Consider the following 18,403-nt stretch of genomic DNA (forward strand, 5'->3'; position numbering starts at 1 on the left):
TTGCTCCACAAATAGCAAAACTCCTTTACTACTTTAAGTGTCTCATTTCCTAATCTAATTCCCTCAGCATCACCTGACTTAATTCGACTACATTCCATTATCCCCGTTTTGCTTTTGTTGATGTTCATCTTATATCCTCCTTTCAAGACACTGTCCATTCCGTTCAACTGCTCTTCTAAGTTCTTTGCTGTCTCTGATAGAATTACTATGTCATCGGCGAACCTCAAAGTTTTTATTTCTTCTCCATGGATTTTAATACCTACTTCGAATTTTTCATTCATTTCCTTTACTGCTTGCTCAATATACAGATTGAATAACATCGGGGAGAGGCAACAACCCTGTCTCACTCCCTTCCTAACCACTGCTTCCCTTTCATGCCCCTCGACTCTTATAACTGCCATCTGGTTTCTGTACAAATTGTAAATAGGCTTTCGCTCCCTTTATTTTACACCTGCCACCTTTAGAATTTGAAAGAGAGTATTCCAGTCAGAATTGTCAAAACCTTTCTCTAAGTCTACAAATGCTAGAAACGTAGGTTTGCCTTTCCTTAATCTTTCTTCCAAGATTAGTCGTAAGGTCAGTATTGCCTCACGTGTTCCAATATTTCTACGGAATCCAAACTGTTCTTCCCCGAGGTTGGTTTCTACCAGTTTTTCCATTCGTCTGTAAAGAATTCGCGTTAGTATTTTGCAGCTGTGACTTATTAAACTGATAGTTCGGTAATTTTGACATCTGTCAACACCTGCTTTCTTTGGGATTGGAATTATTATATTCTTCTTGAAGTCTGAGGGTATTTCGCCTGTCTCATACATCTTGCTCACCAGATGGTAGAGTTTTGTCAGGACTGGCTCTCCCAAGGCTGTCAGTAGTTCTAATGGAATGTTGTCTACTCCTGGGGCCTTGTTTCGACTCAGGTCTTTCAGTGCTCTGTCAAACTCTTCACGCAGTATCGTATCTCCCATTTCATCTTCATCTACATCCTCTTCCATTTCCATAATATTGTCCTCAAGTACATCGCCCTTGTATAGACCCTCTATATACTCCTTCCACCTTTTTGCTTTCCCTTCTTTGCTTAGAACTGGGTTTCCATCTGAGCTCTTGATATTCATACAAGTGGTTCTCTTTTCTCCAAAGGTCTCTTTAATTTTCCTGTAGGCAGTATCTAACCTACCCCTAGTGAGATAAGCCTCTAGATCCCTACATTTGTCCTCTAGCCACCCCTGCTTAGCCATTTTGCACTTCCTGTCGATCTCATTTTTGAGACGTCTGTATTCCTTTTTGCCTGCTTCATTAAGTGCATTTTTATATTTTCTCCTTTCGTCAATTAAGTTCAATGTTTCTTCTGTTACCCAAGGATTTGTACTAACCCTCGTCTTTTTACCTACTTGATCGTCTGCTGCCTTCACTACTTCATCCCTCAGAGCTACCCATTCTTCTTCTACTGTACTTCTTTCTCCAATTCCTGTAAATTGTTCCTTTATGCTCTCACTGAAACTCTGTACAACCTCTGGTTCTTTCAGTTTATCCAGGTCCCATCTCCTTAAATTCCCACCTTTTTGCAGTTCTTTAGTTTTAAGCTACAGTTTATAACCAATGGATTGTGGTCAGAGTCCACATCTGCCCCTGGAAATGTCTCACAATTTAAAACCTGGTTCCTAAATCTCTGTCTTACCATTATATAATCTATCTGATACCTTCTAATATCTCCAGGCTTATTCCATGTATACAACCTTCTTTCATGATTCTTGAACCAAGTGTTAGCTATGATTAAGTTGTGCTCTGTGCAAACTTCTACCAGATGGCTTCCTCTTTCATTTCTCTCCCCCAATCCATATTCACCCACTGTTTCCTTCTCTCCCTTTTGCTACTACCGAATTCCAGTCACCCATGACTTAAATATTCGTCTCCCTTGACTACCTGAATAATTTCTTTTATCTCATCATACATTTCATCAATTTCTTCATCATCTCCAGAGCTAGTTGGCATATAAACTTGTACTACTGTAGTGGGCATGGGCTTCGTGTCTATCTTGGCCACAATAATGCGTTCACTATGCTGTTGGCAGTAGCTTACCCACACTCCAATTTTTTTTATTCATTATTAAACCTACTCCTGCATTACACCTATTTGATGTTGTATTTATAACCCTGTATTCACCTGACCAAAAGTCTTGTTCCTCCTGCCAGCGAACTTCACTAATTCCCACTGTATATATATATATATATATATATATATATATATATATATATATATATATATATATATATATATATATATATATATATTATAGTAGACATAGGTAGATTTCGAAAGAAAGAAGAATGATAAGAAGAAAAATAAGAGCAAATGACCATGATGAAAATTATGGGCATAGAATTAGAAAGAAAAATACATTTAACCTACTTAATTGAATTAATAACCAACCTGTTTTGATAAGATTTAGACATAAAAATATTTTTGCTGTCTTCGACAAGATTCTAACCCATGACCTTTTGCGTGTAAGGTTGAAACGCTGAGTGTAGCAGTATGACTATGGCGAACCAGTCACAATGTACAAATTACAGCCTCCAAAAATTCGGATTCAAGGCAATCTCATGTGAAGCCTATGTAATGAAAGCCAATCTCTGTGATCAGAGATCCAACCACATAAAGAAAGAATGCCAGGCAAGGAACTGGAAGTGAGCTGACTAACTGTTGTGGCAGTTTGGCAACCGCGAACGGCGCAAGCGTGACATTGACCGCTCTGATTGGGGGAAACCAGTTCCAAAATGTGAAGTAGCAACTGTCAAGTGCGGTAATTCAAATTGGACTACAGCACTGTATACATAAAGTTATAAAAGCAAGTTTGATGAGGTACGCGTTCAAGCTTCAGACAGGATATCTCTGCAATGTGTTACAGACAGATGAGCAATGAATCAGCTGTCACACCAGTAAACAAGCTGTCACCCAACCCTATTTCAGCCAAGACCAGTTGTTGGCCTTGCTGGAGCTCAGTTGTTGTTTTGTTAGTCACTTCAGTTACTGTATATCGTTTATGAGCTTGTGCTGTTGTGGTAGTTCATAATTATGGAAAAATTTTGAACAAGAAAGAAGAAGAAAACCGAATTTTATTCCTCTGCTGCTTTTGCGGTAATTTAAAAATATTTACGCATTACTATAATAGCTCAATGACATATATACAGCAGTCTAATGTTAGCACTGTTGTCGTAATTTGGAGACTGGTAGAACTTCAGAGCTGCAATAATTCAGTATTTTACAAGGCAGCGGGGCAGTGAATATCTTTGCAAATAACATTAAAATAAAATCAATGCATAAAAATACGCCTGAATTTGTCTGTGTTGCCCAAAAATGACGTCTGGTCAACAAAAATGTCGCCCAAATGACGATGGTTGCATTTCTTTAAAAATCTGCTCAGTATTCTATCATTATTAGCCATAATGGCACAATACTACCCAGTGTGGGCACTCTGGGGGTGCTCAGTTGTGTAAACCAGTTCCAATACGGAACGATGGGGAGGAGTCTGTGATTAGCGGAAGGGGTATGTGATGTTTCTAAAAGATTTTTTCAGCTTTCGTCCAAAACCTATTTAGATTCTTAGCAATACGAAAGTAACTGAAGGTGGCAATTACATGTGAAATTAAATTTTGAAATGTGCATAGATTCGTTCACTATGAAATGACCAAACATCCACAAGTAAAGGAAAAATATGCAAAGCTACAAATCCCTCTTTTGTTGTGATGCATTTTCTTGTATTTTGAAACAACCAGTTTTTCAAAATTCTCCACCGACCTGAAGTAGCTCTGTCTGTTGAGCCGCTAGCTAAGAATCCCTTCTTTTGGGAGGGGAGGTGGTTCAAATCCATCTGCCGACAACCTTCATAATGGTTTTCTGTGGCTTCCTATTTTCAGTTTAAGCAAATCCGGTGCTTGGTCCATTACCATCGGGTGCAGCCAATTTCTTCTGAATACTTTTCTTTCATGACAGGTTGCGAGTCTCTTAAAGGTGCAGCCCCTCTGCTTAAATGAAAGGAGCTGCGTCGAAGGCGAACCAAGCCTCCCTTCAGAGACTTCCGGCACTAAAAGCCATATGATGAATAAATAATAATCCAAATTCTCCTCATTTGTGGTCATACATTTGCCTGCCAGGACATGGTTTAATGTGGAAAATGATATTTGTTGCATTAAAGAAGTGACAGATGCATGCTTAAATTAGGAAATTTACGAGAAGTAAAGGTTGAGTAATCCAACATCCTTTGCATTTCCTCCATATAAAATTATTTTAGCTGCCCTATCGAACAGAGATCTCTTTACTCCAAAATCCCTGTGGGTAAAAATCACAGGGTCTCAGAAAATTACCGCCCGTGCATTCCTGTTAATTTTCTCAGCTCAGTTCCAGAGTAAAAGAAAAAGAATATAAAATGACCTTGGCGGGAACGAAATTGGGAGCATTGGTGTTTCGTTGTGGTTTGCCAAAATACGGCACTCCTAAGTAACGAGATTGTATCTGGATAAAATGGTTTATTGTATTTTGCGGAAATTTTATGAAAAAAATGAGTTTTTTAAGGTCCTCTCCCCCCCCCCCCCCAATCCCTTTGACAGAATCCAGGCTACGTCCTTGTTCAGCATACATGCGCACCACTGCTCCAATTTTTGGCGGCATTCGTCATAAACCGTATTGACTTTTTCAACTGTCTTGTAAGTTGTGAATGTCTCAGTAGACTTACGAACAAGTTATTTGGTTAATACAACAGACGTCACAGACTAATGGGCCTCACGCATGCAGGTAAGCGCCAGAACCAAACCTGAGAATAAACCTGGCACAACAGGGCAGACGTTTGTGGAATAACTCATCCTGATGGTGCGACAGTGATTTGTGGAGCTGTTATATCGATACTGTTTGAACAAGTCCGATAGTGCTATGTCGCTCGAGTTCTCTCACAAGCCTCTTTCGATGGCCATGGACGAAATTCAAATTATTTAGCTCCATTAAAAAACGAAAGAAATGTCGGTGTGTGAATTCGGTGACTATAAACGATGAAAATTACATGGAGGTTTTTTGTGCTGAAAGAGATTGCAGAGAGTCACAGTGGAAGCGAGAGGAGACAGCACGAGTGGGAGAGAAAGAGAGAGAAGACAGTGATAGTGTGAGAAGGAAGGTTAGAGTGGAAGACAAAGAGAGATAAATGAAAACAATAGCAGTGGATGCAAAGACAGAGGAGATATTGATGGTCAGCAAAAGACAGTGGCAGTAAAAGAGGAAGAGAGCTGGATGGAGATAGAAGCAGTGGGAGCCAAAGAGAGAGTAGACCCCTGGAAGTGAAATGGAGAGGTGAGTGATCATACATAGGCTTCAGGGGCGTGGTGGGGGTGGGGGGTTGGGTCTGGACCTGCCCTCCCATTCGCTCTCCCCCTCCACCACCTTAGACCAACGAACTGCAACACAAAAGAATTTACTCTATTTGCCCCAGCCCCTATACTCGCATGTTAAAATTTTCAGGTGTAGGGGTCAAACACAAAGCAAACCATTCCCAAGACCATGTATGGAAAGGATATAATGGCAGTTGACGAGGAAGACTGCAGACTGTAAGTAAGAAAAACGGTGCCATTGGCAATGGGAGAGAAAAAGAATGGGACAAAGACAATAGCAATGGGACAAAGTGGTAGAGAAATAGACTGTGCTAAGGAAGAGCGAATGAAAGGGACAAAAGCAAAGGCTGTGAGAGGGATGGACGGAGAAAATGCCAGTGGCAAAAAACGAGACACTGGAGGAGACGTATATACAGACAGTGGTAGGGAGAGGAAAATGCTTTGTATGAAGGCTTCACCACAAGGAGAAGCTGCGTAAAGGAATTTAGAACATTCTTTTTTTAAAAAAAAAGAGCGCAGATATCTTCGAATGTCAAAATGTTTGTTAGTGGAGTTTGGTTACGTCCTGTATCTTTTGGATGGCAAAGACACAGCGACTTTTACACTGTAGTCTGCCTCAGAGCTGCTTGTTTTAACGCTGAGGGAAATTTAGTATCGTAAATCTAATGCTGAGGCAGCTATGTACGAGGGTCGTTCAGTAATACGAGTAATATGCATAGACAAACGTACTTGTTGGCGCTTGACATTTGATATTTGTTCTGTGCGCCAGGGAAGTTTCGAACTGTTCTAGCAAGTGGCAGCGCCGTAATACACCGTCAAAATGGCATCTACATACTACTTACGTTACAAGCAGCGTACTGTTATTGAATTCCTGTGTGCAGCAAAAGAAACCGTGGTGAACATCCATAGAAGTTTGTGTGCAGTGTATGGCGATGATGCAGTTGATAGGAGTACAGTTGGGCGGTGGATAAAGAAAGTTACAGCCTCAAGAAATGCAGAAACAGAGCTCCATGATCAGCCACGCTTGGGACGTCCTGTCACAGCCACTGCTCCAGACATGCTGAACCGTGCAGATGCCATTATTTGTGGACAACCGCATAACAGCTCGGCAACTGGCGCTACAGGTGTCCGCAATGACCGAGGCTCTCGGATATTGAAACAGGTGCTCACGATGGGTTCCACGAATGTTCGCAGTGGACCACAAGATTCAAAGAAAGCCAATTCATCTAAATTGCTGGAGCGTTTTCAGACCGATGGAGAGGCTTTTCTGTCACAGTTCGTTACAGTGGACGAAATCTGGGTGCACCACTTTGCGCCGGTAAGAAAAAGGCAGTCCATTAAGCGGCATCATCCTCATTCACGACAAATAAGTAATTCGAGACAACGCCTCTGTCATAGTGACAGTCTTCTGAGATTGTGATGGTGTCATTCTAGTGGATGTCACGCTAAGGGTGCAACCATCAGTTCAGAGGTATATCTGAAGACTCTAAATAAATTCAAGAACAATTTACGACGTTTTTGATCGGATAAGGATCCAGCAGAAATCTTGCTCCAACACGGTAATGGACATCCACACACAAGTCTGAGAACCCAGGAACACATAGCCAAATTGGGCTGGGCATCATTTCTTCATCCACCTTACAGTCCAGACGTGACACCTTCGGACTTCCATCTCTTTGGGCCAATCAAAATTCTCTACGGGGAACACACTTTGAAGATGATGAGAGTGTCAGTGGTGCAGTGAAAACATGGCTACGCCTACGGGACAAGCGCTTTTACCAGCAGGGAATACACGCTCTTCCACAACGTTGGCGTAGAACGTGATGGAGACTATGTAGAAAAATACGACTTGGACAAGATGTGTTGATGTATATTGTCACCAAATTCTGACACTTAACAATAAATACGTTTTGAGAGAAAAATGTGGCGCATTACTTATCGAATGACCCTCGTATATTTCCAATAGTGTTGGGTCATTTTATTTCGTAAGAGTCTGCATACTGGGAGTGGCAATGACGGCAACCTATGAGGGTGAAGAGCAGTGCTGTGCACCCCAGCTGAATGTGTCTGAGTTACGAACCGAGCACTGTCCCCCTCAACAACCTGGGAAGCAGTCTGGTAAGTGGTAACGGTTGTGGTCATTTTAGTGCATATAATAAACGGCTTCTCGACTGGGTATGTCGGTCTTACTTGTCTAGTGATAAAAGCGTGTACCTGGAAAGCGAGATGTCGGGTGATGAAACCTCTGGCGGACCACAGGCTTTGCAGTCTTCCTTTTAACCTAGCCTTCACCCCTCAACGAAGTGAGGAGCGCCCCGAAGCGACATGTTCTTCGAATCCCTCTTTAAACTCCAGGTCCCCGTTCCCTTGTTATATAATGTGTAGATTAGGGACGCGCTAGTCTCCAGAGTGATTTCCACGTGAAAGACTTGAGCCAGGCCGCTGAGTCACACGAAATTGTTATTATTATTACTTGCGAACTGGGCCATGTTCTGCAACTGATAAATATGTATGGGAATTGGTTATAAGTCTTAATGTCGTTCTCCACCTTTATCTCTTTATTCATAGCCTCCACCTCCCCCACCTCTCTCTATCTCCACCTCCATCCCCCATACTGTCTCTGCACCTCTCTTCCTACTATGTCCACTTCCTCCCCCAACTCTCTTTTTATCTCCGTTTCCTCCTCTCTTTATCCTTGAACCTTGCTTATTGTTGTTGCAAATTCACATTCTGTAGTTGTATTCTCACCATAAACCAATGAGCCATAAATATAACTTTCCTATTTTCTGTGAAAACGGACTAGGAGAATGAAACCAAAACAGTACATTGTTGTGTATACAATTTTTGTTTAAAATATATATAATGAGAAGGAATATATGTGGGAGAAACGATTTGTCTTATGGTTTAAATGCCTTGCTATCACAGTTTAAATGCCATACTGACATAGGTCAAACTGACTGTGGGAAAGAGAACAAAACGGCCGACTTTTCACAGCACTGCACAGTGCAACATTTTCTTTCTTATACTCAGTTTTAACAGAAGAATATGTAACGTATGACAGTCTGCATGTTTATTAGAGTATCATGTAATAATCTGAAATAAATCGATCAAGCACTTTACAAGATTTTTGCGGTCAGTGTTTCCCTATTGTAGTACGAGTATACAGCGTTTTTTTCCAACAGCTTCAATTGCGAGTGTGTTCCACACATATATTGCAGACATCTTCTTCTCCTCCCGCCCTATGCTTTCCTCTTCCAACCTTCTCTCTCTCTTCCCATTTCTTCCTCCCAACTCTACATATCCATCTCCTCTTTCCCATTCTGTTTCTCCATCTCCTCCCACCACTCTCTTTGTTCATCTCCCATGCCTCTCTCTCTGACAACATTTACTTCCCTCCTCTCTCTACCCATACCCTCCTTCCCTCCCTCTGTTGCCGCCCATTTACTTTTTCCATCTGCCCATTACCACTCCACCACGTCCACAGGCCCCCTGCATTTCCCCCTTCCCAATGTACATTTCCTCCTCCCCCTCACACTGACCATCACCTCCCCACCCACTCTCTTTTCATTTTCTCTGTTCCTGTCACTCAGTCCATCTCCTCCTCTCTCTGTCCAGCTCAATCTCCCTCTCCCTTATGATCCATTTCCTCAATCCATCCTCCCACTGCACAGCCATTCCCAAGTCCCATCAGTAGACTTCTGTGGTCCGAGTATTTTCCTCAAAATCTTCGTTCTTTTTCCTCGAGTTGTCGAAGCTCGCACTTTTATTTCAAATAAGACACTAGGAAGCGTACAATCGTTTAAGTTGCACTACCAAGTTATAGTATCTGTTGTGGTAGGATAATGCCTGTTTGTTGTACTTCCATTTTATGATTTTCTCTATCCATTGTGATGTTGATGAGTATTGCAGACACACATGGAACCCCTAGAAAGAAGACTGAAAGGGCACCTACGTACTACTCCCACACAAATGTCTATTGTGTAAGACAGCCTACAAATTGGGGGATGGAAAACAGATTCCTGCTGCTGATGTGTATACTGCATTGCAAAGAAGAGCTATAAGGGAGGTCAATACTATTCGCAGACAACATGCCTGTCCTTCAGGGTACCCCATACGCTAACACCCAAGGGACTGAAACATTTGCCCATATCTGCACTTCTAATACACTATGAGCTTGTAAACCTCACACTGCTGATACTTTTGTGGCCTGTGTATCAAGTTTTGTTGAAATCGACGCATAACCTGTAAAATTCTGAGGTAACCGACTCAAGACTTTTTCGAGATTTTTGCTAACAACGTCTCCATATATATATATATATATATATATATATATATATATATATATATATATATATATATATATATATATATAGTAATTATACAGAACTTTTTGATATTTATGCTGAAAACATTTTCATATTAGATGTTTGTATATACGATTTATATTATAAACATATATGCTATGTTCATCCGAATGTTCATTAGAGTAATGTATAAATCAGCCAAGACGTTTTCGAGACTTTTGCTTACAGAGTTTCGCTTTTATATATTAAGTATCTATTTATGTGTATATATGTGAAAGCAATATATAACCTATGTCCGTGTGAATTCTCGTTAGAGTACAGTGTAAGAATCTGAAGTAAACTGGTCAAAAACTTTTTGGTATCTTTAGTAACAACATTAAAAAACGACTTGTGTTTATATAGAAGTACAGATTAATCGACTTGGTGGCAAACAGATGCGTATACAAATATATATAGTGCAACTGTTCATGAAACTGGAATTATGAATGTTGGGCACAGAACTAATGCTAGGACGTACATACGTGATCAAAGAACTCACCGCACTCGAGAGAGGGAGTCTGTGGGCGGTGGCGCAGAATCAGCGGCAGCGGCAGCGGCAGTGGCAGGCGTGCCACCATGTCCGCTCTCTGGTGGAGTGGCAGCAGGTGGCTCGCTGTTTTGGGCGGTTGGCTCACTGTAAGAGAAGCACAGAATAGGTGTGGGTTGGCTGTCATGGGGTGAGAGCGAGAGCATTCACATGGGAAACAGGTGGCTCCTTGCTAGACAGCAGGCACAGGTGTGATACTGTCTGCTCAGCACACATTGAAGTAATACTACACACACCGCTATGGAGTCACAGGATAGATACATGGCTCAACTGATGTTCACACTACAGTGTTGAAAAGAGTTAGGATCTGCACCAGTTGTACAGGGTTGCTCATGGAATCAGGTTAAGTGCCTCAACAACAACAAAACAGTTACCAAAAGTATACTGCTGGCTCTTAAAATTATAGCCCATGGTCTCATGATAACCATTACTGCTTCTAGATCATGGGTTTCCTTGTTCGATTCTCAGGTAGCTCGTAGATTTTATTCACTTGGGGACTGACTCCTTGTGTTATCCCAATCACTTCATCTCACCTTCATTGATGTGCCAACTGCTGAAATGGCGTCAAATGGAAACACTTGCATCAGGCTGCTGAACATACCCAGATGGGATCACTCAGCTGACAACGCCATATGGTCATTATAAAAAAATGAAAATATCAATTAAGTTGGATAGTAACAAAATATTACTCATGGCGCGTATACCAAAGAGTAGTGTAACGCCGATGGTAAATTTCAGGAGTTACTGAATTAAATGAAGCTTATGGCAGCCATATATGAAGCAGGCAGGCTGAGAGGAGCCGATATGTAATTCCACAAGTTAGCCTATTTGCACACCGCAAGGTGACCAGACCAAACTGGCCTGCAGAGTATTCCTGCAGCACGCAACATGGGGGTGCCAGTTTGGATGTGCATGGAAGCTGTCAATGGGACAGCAAGCGTGGTGTCAGTCGTTATATCTAACCACTGCTTCTCACACAGTGATGTACAGTCTGGCAGCATGACTTCAGGTAAATGCAAGTCCCCATCATACTAAGGGCCAGCCAGCTGCTTGCACTGGCCTGACCAGGCAGATCCTCTAGACTGGCTCACAGTTCTAAATTTTCTCCAATGAACTTAGAACGACACACTGGATGAGCTATTCCCCAATCTCCACAACAAAACCAAGCTTCTACCTCAGAGGCCAGCAGTTCGCAACCAGGGCTGTACAGCTCTCATCCTTGTACACCAGGATGAGCTTCTAGCCAAGCACCAGTAGACACCTAAGAGAGTGCAGTGGAGGTACGAATCTCTGGCACCTTTCAGTAAGGGCTGCATACTGCTAACTCAGACACGTATTGCTGAGTGTGGTAAACAGTATCAGCAAAGCAGGAGACCAATGTCAACTGACCATCTCATTGCCACGCCCATCTGTCGTCATTACCATCGCCAGGTGACCTGACGCCTGCAGAAGGTGTTCCAAGGTGCATTGCAGCACTTCGATGTTGTAGCACAAGACTAAATAAAGTATGTTGCATCTTGCAGCGGAATTTTTCTTGCCATCTCTGGCCAGCACCATCGCTTCCACAATGATCCACTGCACCACCTGCATGCCAAGTGGTTCACTTACCCCCTGTATATTCAATAGGAAGAATGCATTATCAGTCTGTAGGTGATCTGTGGGGAGCAAAGAAACTTTAATACAGAAAGGCTCTCTAACTCGGGTGGGTATCTGGTGTGACTGAGGTAGATTTTTTGTACAAGGATACTGACATACCTTGGTATTACAGGTGCATTGGAAACGACAATATTAAAGTAACTCACATATACAGACATTTACAGACTCACAGGTCTAGAATGACAGGGGTGGAACAGGTGGCTGTGGTCATGCAGTGAGAACCATTGCGACATTTTCCTGAAGTAATTTAGAGAAACTAAGGAAAACCTAAATCAGGATGGCTGTCGAGTTCCAGAGTCAAGCTGTGTGTCATGCCTGCACAGAAAAGGGAAAAATATATCAGTCCTTTCAGGCACTAGTCATTTGGTGCTGGTGAGATCTTGCCTGGATTGACTACAGCCCTCCTGAAATAGTTAGTTCCATGCTAGCTTGAAACGTGTGATCCCAAACTAGGTCATTGAAATACTCCACAAAATGCACCTCAGTCACACCGACAACTGCATTTTTTAAACTTCTGAGTTTGTTCAATTACGAGTAGCACAGAAGTTAAGATTTTTTGGTTTTCCTTATCTTCTCCAGAATCTCTATATTCTTTCGCTGCTTTTTTTTCTCCATCTCAGAAACGACAGTTTGGGCCTTCTGTTTAGTGGTCTCTCTTGAAATGATTCATACTTTAACTCTGCTCTCTTCTTTTGTGGACCATCTGCAGCGCAATTCCAACTTCATTGCATCCCACTTCACCTCATCTACCCCTTTAGATGTGGCCATTAATCCCATGGTGTAGCTGAAGAGCTTTATGGTCAATCTGCACTCATCCATCCTTAGTAGTGTCTATAGAACTTTAACATTCGCTTTCTCATTCTGTCCGCGATCTTGTCGGTGTCCTGGTACAGTTCTCCACTTTTCATCTTCTTCCGAGTCCCATCAGTACTGTTCTGTGGTCCACGTATTTTCCTCAAAATCTTCGTTCTTTGTTTTCGAGTTCTCGAAGCTCACCATTTTATTTAAAATAAGACACTCCAAAGTGTACGATCGTTCTGGTTGTACTACCGAGTTATAGTATCTGATTGTGGTCTTGTAGGATAATGCCCATTGTTGTACTTGTTCTGTGTTAGCTTGTAGGTCAGGTCTAGTTTTCTGGCTCCTCCTTTGCCTCCTTATCGACTCCATTGGGTTGAACCATTCCCCCAGGCATTTAAACTTCTGTCCTCTTAATCTTCCTCTGATTTACATCCATGCATCTCTCACTTCGCTACCTGTACTCTATATGTTATTTCTTCCACAGAAGATTTGAAGACCTGTTTTTTTCTGTGGTTTCACGAAGTGTCTTCTCGGTTGTCAGCTAAGAGAGCAAGGTCATCAGCATAAGCTAAACACTTCATCTTCGGGTTCTGTCATTCAGTCGTAAGGTGTGTTCCTCTTATTACTTCCAAATTCATAGCCTCTTTCTAGATTTCCTCTATTTTATCCAGTGTGATGGCGATGAGTATTGGAGACACACATATTTACCGAACAAAGGAAATTGTAAGTTCATGCAAGTACTACTACAGCACAAATGCTTATAGTGCAAGGCAGCGTACACATTGGGGGCTGGAAAACAGTTTCTTGCTCCTGATGTGTATGCTGCACTGCAAACCAAAGCAATAAGGCAGGTCAATACTATTCCCACACAATATGCCTGTCATCCATGTTAGCACATATACGTATACCCCAGGGCTGAGAAAATACGTATTTGTCCGTATCTCCACTCCTATTACAGATATGAGGTCATAAAATCCCACAGTACTGTTTCTGTGTCAAATTTTGTTGAAATCGATGCAGGGTTTGGCAGGAAGTCATACACACACACACACACACACACACACACACACACACACACACACACACACATACACTCAACATTATATATATACAATAATTAAGTAGTCATTGTATATATATATATATATATATATATATATATATATATATATATATGTGTATATATATATATATATATATATATACTTCAGATTTCTACAGGTTACTCTAAAAATCATATATATCATATATATATATATATATATATATATATATGATTTTTAGAGTAATTTTTGCTAACAGAGTTTTGCTTTTTATATTACATATGTATTTATATGTTATATATACTAAAGCAACAGTATAACCCATGTCTGGGTGGACTTTCATTACAATGTAGTTTAAAAATCTCAAGTAAATTGGTGAAATAGTTTTCTATGTTTTTGATAACAACATAAAACAATGATTTGTGTTGATGTAGAAGTGTAGATCATCAACTGGGTGACAAAGAAATGTAGTTATAAATATCAGTAGTACAATTGTTCACAGGACTAGAATTATGAATGTGTGGCAGAGAACTCACTGCACTCGCTGGAGAAGATCTGTGGGTGGTGGCGCAGCATCAGAGGCAGCGGCAGGCGTGCCACCATGTCCGCTCTCTGGTGGAGTGGCAGCAGGTGGCTCGCTGTCTTGGGTGGCTGGTTCGCTGTAAGAGAAGCACAGAATAGGTGTGGGTTGGCTGCCATGGGGTGAGAGCGAGAGTATTCACATGGTAAACAGGTGGCTCGTTGGTAGACAGCAGGAACAGGTGTGATACTGTCTGCTCATCATACGTTGAAGTAATACTACACACACCACTATGGAGCCAGAAGGTAGATTTACGCATACTACAGTGGTGAAAAGAGTTAGTATCTGCACCAGTTGCACAGGGTTGTTCATGGAATCAGGTTAAGTGGTTCAACAACAACAAAACAGTTAGCAAAAGTATACTGCTGGCTATTAAAATTGCAGCCCATGATCTCATGATAACCATTGCTGCTTCTAGATTATGGGTTTAGGACTGGCTCCTTGTGTTATCCCAATCATTTCATCTCACCTTCATTGATGTGCCAATTGCTAAAGTGGCGTCAAATGGAAACACTTGCATCAGGCTGCTGAACATACGCAGATGGGATCACTCAGCTGACAACGCCATATGGTCATTATAAAAAAATGAAAATATCAGTTAGGTTGGATAGTAACAAAATATTACTCATGGCACGTGTACCGAAGAGTAGTGTAACACCGATGGTAAATTTCAGGAGTTACTGAATTAAATGAAGCTTACGGCAATCATATATGAAGCAGCCAGGCAGGCAGGCTCAGAGGAGCCGATATGTAATTCCACAAGTTAGCCTGTTTGCACCCTGCAAGGTGGCGTGACCAAGCTGGCCTGCAGAGTATTCCTGCAGCATGCAACATGGGGGTGTCAGTTTGGATGTGCATGGAAGCTGTCAATGGTACAGCAAGCGTGGTGTCAGTCGTTATATCTAACCACTGCTTCTCACTCAGTGATGTACAGTCTGGCAGCATGACTTCAGGTAAATGCAAGTCCCCATCATACCAAGGGCCAGCCAGCTGCTTGCACTGGCCTGACCAGGCAGATCCTCTAGACTGGCTCACAGTTCTAAATTTTCTCCAATGAACTTAGAACGACACACTGGATGAGCTATTCCCCAATCTCCACAACAAAACCAAGCTTCTACCTCAGAAGTCAGCAGTTCGCAACCAGGGCTGTACAGCTCTCATCCTTGTACACCAGGATGAGCTTCTAGCCAAGCACCAGTAGACACCTAAGAGAGTGCAGTGGAGGTAAATATCTCTGGCACCTTTCAGTAAGGGCTGCATACTGCTAAATCAGGCATGTAGTACTGAGTGTGGTATCAGCAAAGCAGGAGACCAGTGTCACCTGACCATCTCACTGCCATCTGTCGTCACCACCACCGCCAGGTGACCTGACGCCTGCAGAGGGTGTATCAAGATGCACTGCAGCACTTCAATGTTGTAACTGAAGACTAAATAAAATATGTTGCACTTTGCAGCGGAATTTTACTAGCCACCTCTGGCCAGTACCACCACTGCCACAATTTGCTGCTCCACCACCTCTATGCCAAGTGGTCCACTCACCCCAGGTCGCTACAGTAGGAAGAATACATCATTAGTCTGTAGGTGATCTGCGGGCAGGAAGTAAACTTTGATACAGCTGTCGAACTCGACTGGATATCTGGTGTGACTGAGGTGCAAGGATACTGGACATGTATTGGTATTACAGGTACAATGGAAACGATAACTGGTTTAGAATGACAAGGATGGAACAGGTAGCCAGCTGTGGCTATATAGTAAGAACCATCCCTGCCTTTTCCTGGAATAATTTAGAGAAACTAAAGAAAACCTAAATCAGGATGGCTGGATGAAGACTGGTGCCTCCAGCGTTCCCAATACAAGGCTCTCTAAAAATGTTCAAATGTATGTGAAATATTATGGGACTTAACTGCTAAGGTCATCAGTCCCTAAGTTCACACATTACTGAATCTAAATTATCCTAAGGACAAACACACACACCCATGTCCGAGGGAGGACTCGAACCTCTGCCGGGACTAGCCACACAGTCCATGACTGCAGCGCTTGAGACCACTGGGCTCATCCCGCGGAGCTACAAAGGTCTCTGTTTAAAGCACTACTATTAGCTCATTTGCACTGGCCCTATTGAAAAACGCCATTGTAGAAGTAAGTTATTTGATAATGTTATACTGTCCATTCATTTCTCACTCCGATTTACTGAACACAAATGCATACTATACACGCATTGTTTTGCAACACTTCACACACTACTCATATTAATTTCTGACGTCAGGACTATTTTGTGCACCGCAACTTCCCATTAGCTAGCGTGAAATAGTGACTCAGAATCCTTCTATCACGAGTGACTTGTTGAACTCAGAAAAAGTAGAAAGTGTTAAAATTATGCATTCCACAGCTTTACAAGTAACTTTTTTCTGAAAATGAAAAACAGAAGGAAAATATAAAGTATTAAGGTGTTATGTGGAATGTCAGATGTTTATTATTTGCATTACATTTTTACCAAACACGTAGGCCTACTCTGTCATCTAAGTAACCCTCCAATGTATAGAATCATTGAGTTAACTGGTACTTTTTAATTGCTTTTTTAAATAAGTTTGTTTTAGCAATTTCTTTAATCTTCTTTGCTAATTTTTTGTAGAGTTTTATTCCTTGGTAGGAAATGCTACTTTTGTTTTTATAATTATTCTTTCCTAGTAAATGTAAGTTCAGTCTAGGACTAGTTCCATGGTCATGGATAGAGTTGTTTGTGCAGTCACCATTGTTGTTTCTGATGTGTGCAACTGATTGGTAAATGTACTCGCACACGGCAATTAAAATCCGCAGTGTTTTTTACAGATCTTTATAACGAGTTTGATTACTATTTCCGGTCATTAGTCTTATGGCCCTTAACTGCAGTTTGAGAACTGGCTACAGTGCCTTTTATTTCCCATAAAAGAATACCACAGCTAGGAACTGAGTGTACATATGAATACTATGCTACTAAAAGACACTGGCTGCTACACATTGATGACAGGACTTTGATGGGCTTAACATTCTTACGTTATTCTGTTTGCAAATGTCTTTGTGTGTTCCCATCCCTTGAAGTGAGCATAGGTATTCATTGCAAGAAATGTTGCATTTGTTACACTGTCTATAGAGGTGATATCTACATTTAACTTAATAGTGTCGTTTTCTCTCTTCTATCTGAAATTCATGACACTTGTTTTCTCCATCTTCAATGTCACTTTATTGCTAATTGACCACATTTAAATTGCTTGAGGGCTGCATTTGCTTTCTCTTCAAGGATTTCTCTCGTTTCCCTGGTGATTATAATGCTACTGCCATCAGTAAAGATAATTATTTTCTCCTTGACTACACTGGAATTTTAGTCATTGATTTATATCAGGAACACTATCGGTCCTACAACGTTATCCTGAGGAACTATTATACAACGTATGTTGCCTCTGAGAAGTGTTTTACTAAAGCTTTAGACGTGTTTGAGGGTTGTGCTATCTTTGCTATTTGTACTTTATCTGCTAAGTCTGATCAAAACCAGTAATTACCTGCCCCTCTTATTCATAATGCTTGTAGCTTATTTAGTCGGACCTTATGATCAACTGCATCAAAAATCTTAAAATCTCTCAGCAACTTATGACCGGATGTTTTCAATAGGTAAGAAATCTAGAGGACTTACTGACCAGACCAAGAGACGAAACACCATCTGTAAAGACAGAATGCCCATGACGTCGTCGGCAAAAGCTAATCACTTCATTTTCTGCCTTTCACTTCCAAGTGTATTCCTCTTATTCCTTCCAAATACAGAGCTTCTTCGCAGATTTTCACTATTTTTTCCAGTATTATGCCGAAGACGATGGGGGATAATCCATATCCTTGTCTGACCCCTGTCTTCATTTAAAACGGGTCAGAAATATTTCCTACTTGACTTTCGAGATAGTATTCGTCAGTGTACACTATATAATCAAAAGTATCAGGCCGAGCTCGTCTGTTGACTGACAGAGGCTGCCGACAGCTGAAGAGGGTTGTAGCGTGTAATAGGCAGACATCTATCCAGACCATCACACAGGAATTACAAA

General features: G+C 41.5%; 1 protein-coding gene across 1 annotated transcript in view; it reads right to left on the reverse strand.

Moving 5' to 3' along the window:
- Positions 1–5,349: 5,349 nt before the first annotated feature.
- LOC126426453 (speckle-type POZ protein-like) overlaps positions 5,350–18,403 on the reverse strand; it is a 41,550-nt gene continuing 28,496 nt past the window's right edge. The window contains exons 2-4 of the mRNA XM_050088367.1: positions 14,293–14,415; positions 10,209–10,343; positions 5,350–5,432 (exon numbers count right to left, since the gene is read on the reverse strand). Of these exons, the coding sequence (XP_049944324.1) occupies positions 5,350–5,432; positions 10,209–10,343; positions 14,293–14,415 (341 nt within the window). The remainder of the gene's footprint in view (positions 5,433–10,208; positions 10,344–14,292; positions 14,416–18,403) is intronic.

This window comes from Schistocerca serialis, chromosome 11, assembly GCF_023864345.2.
Source record: "Schistocerca serialis cubense isolate TAMUIC-IGC-003099 chromosome 11, iqSchSeri2.2, whole genome shotgun sequence".
Classification (NCBI taxonomy): domain Eukaryota; kingdom Metazoa; phylum Arthropoda; class Insecta; order Orthoptera; family Acrididae; genus Schistocerca; species Schistocerca serialis.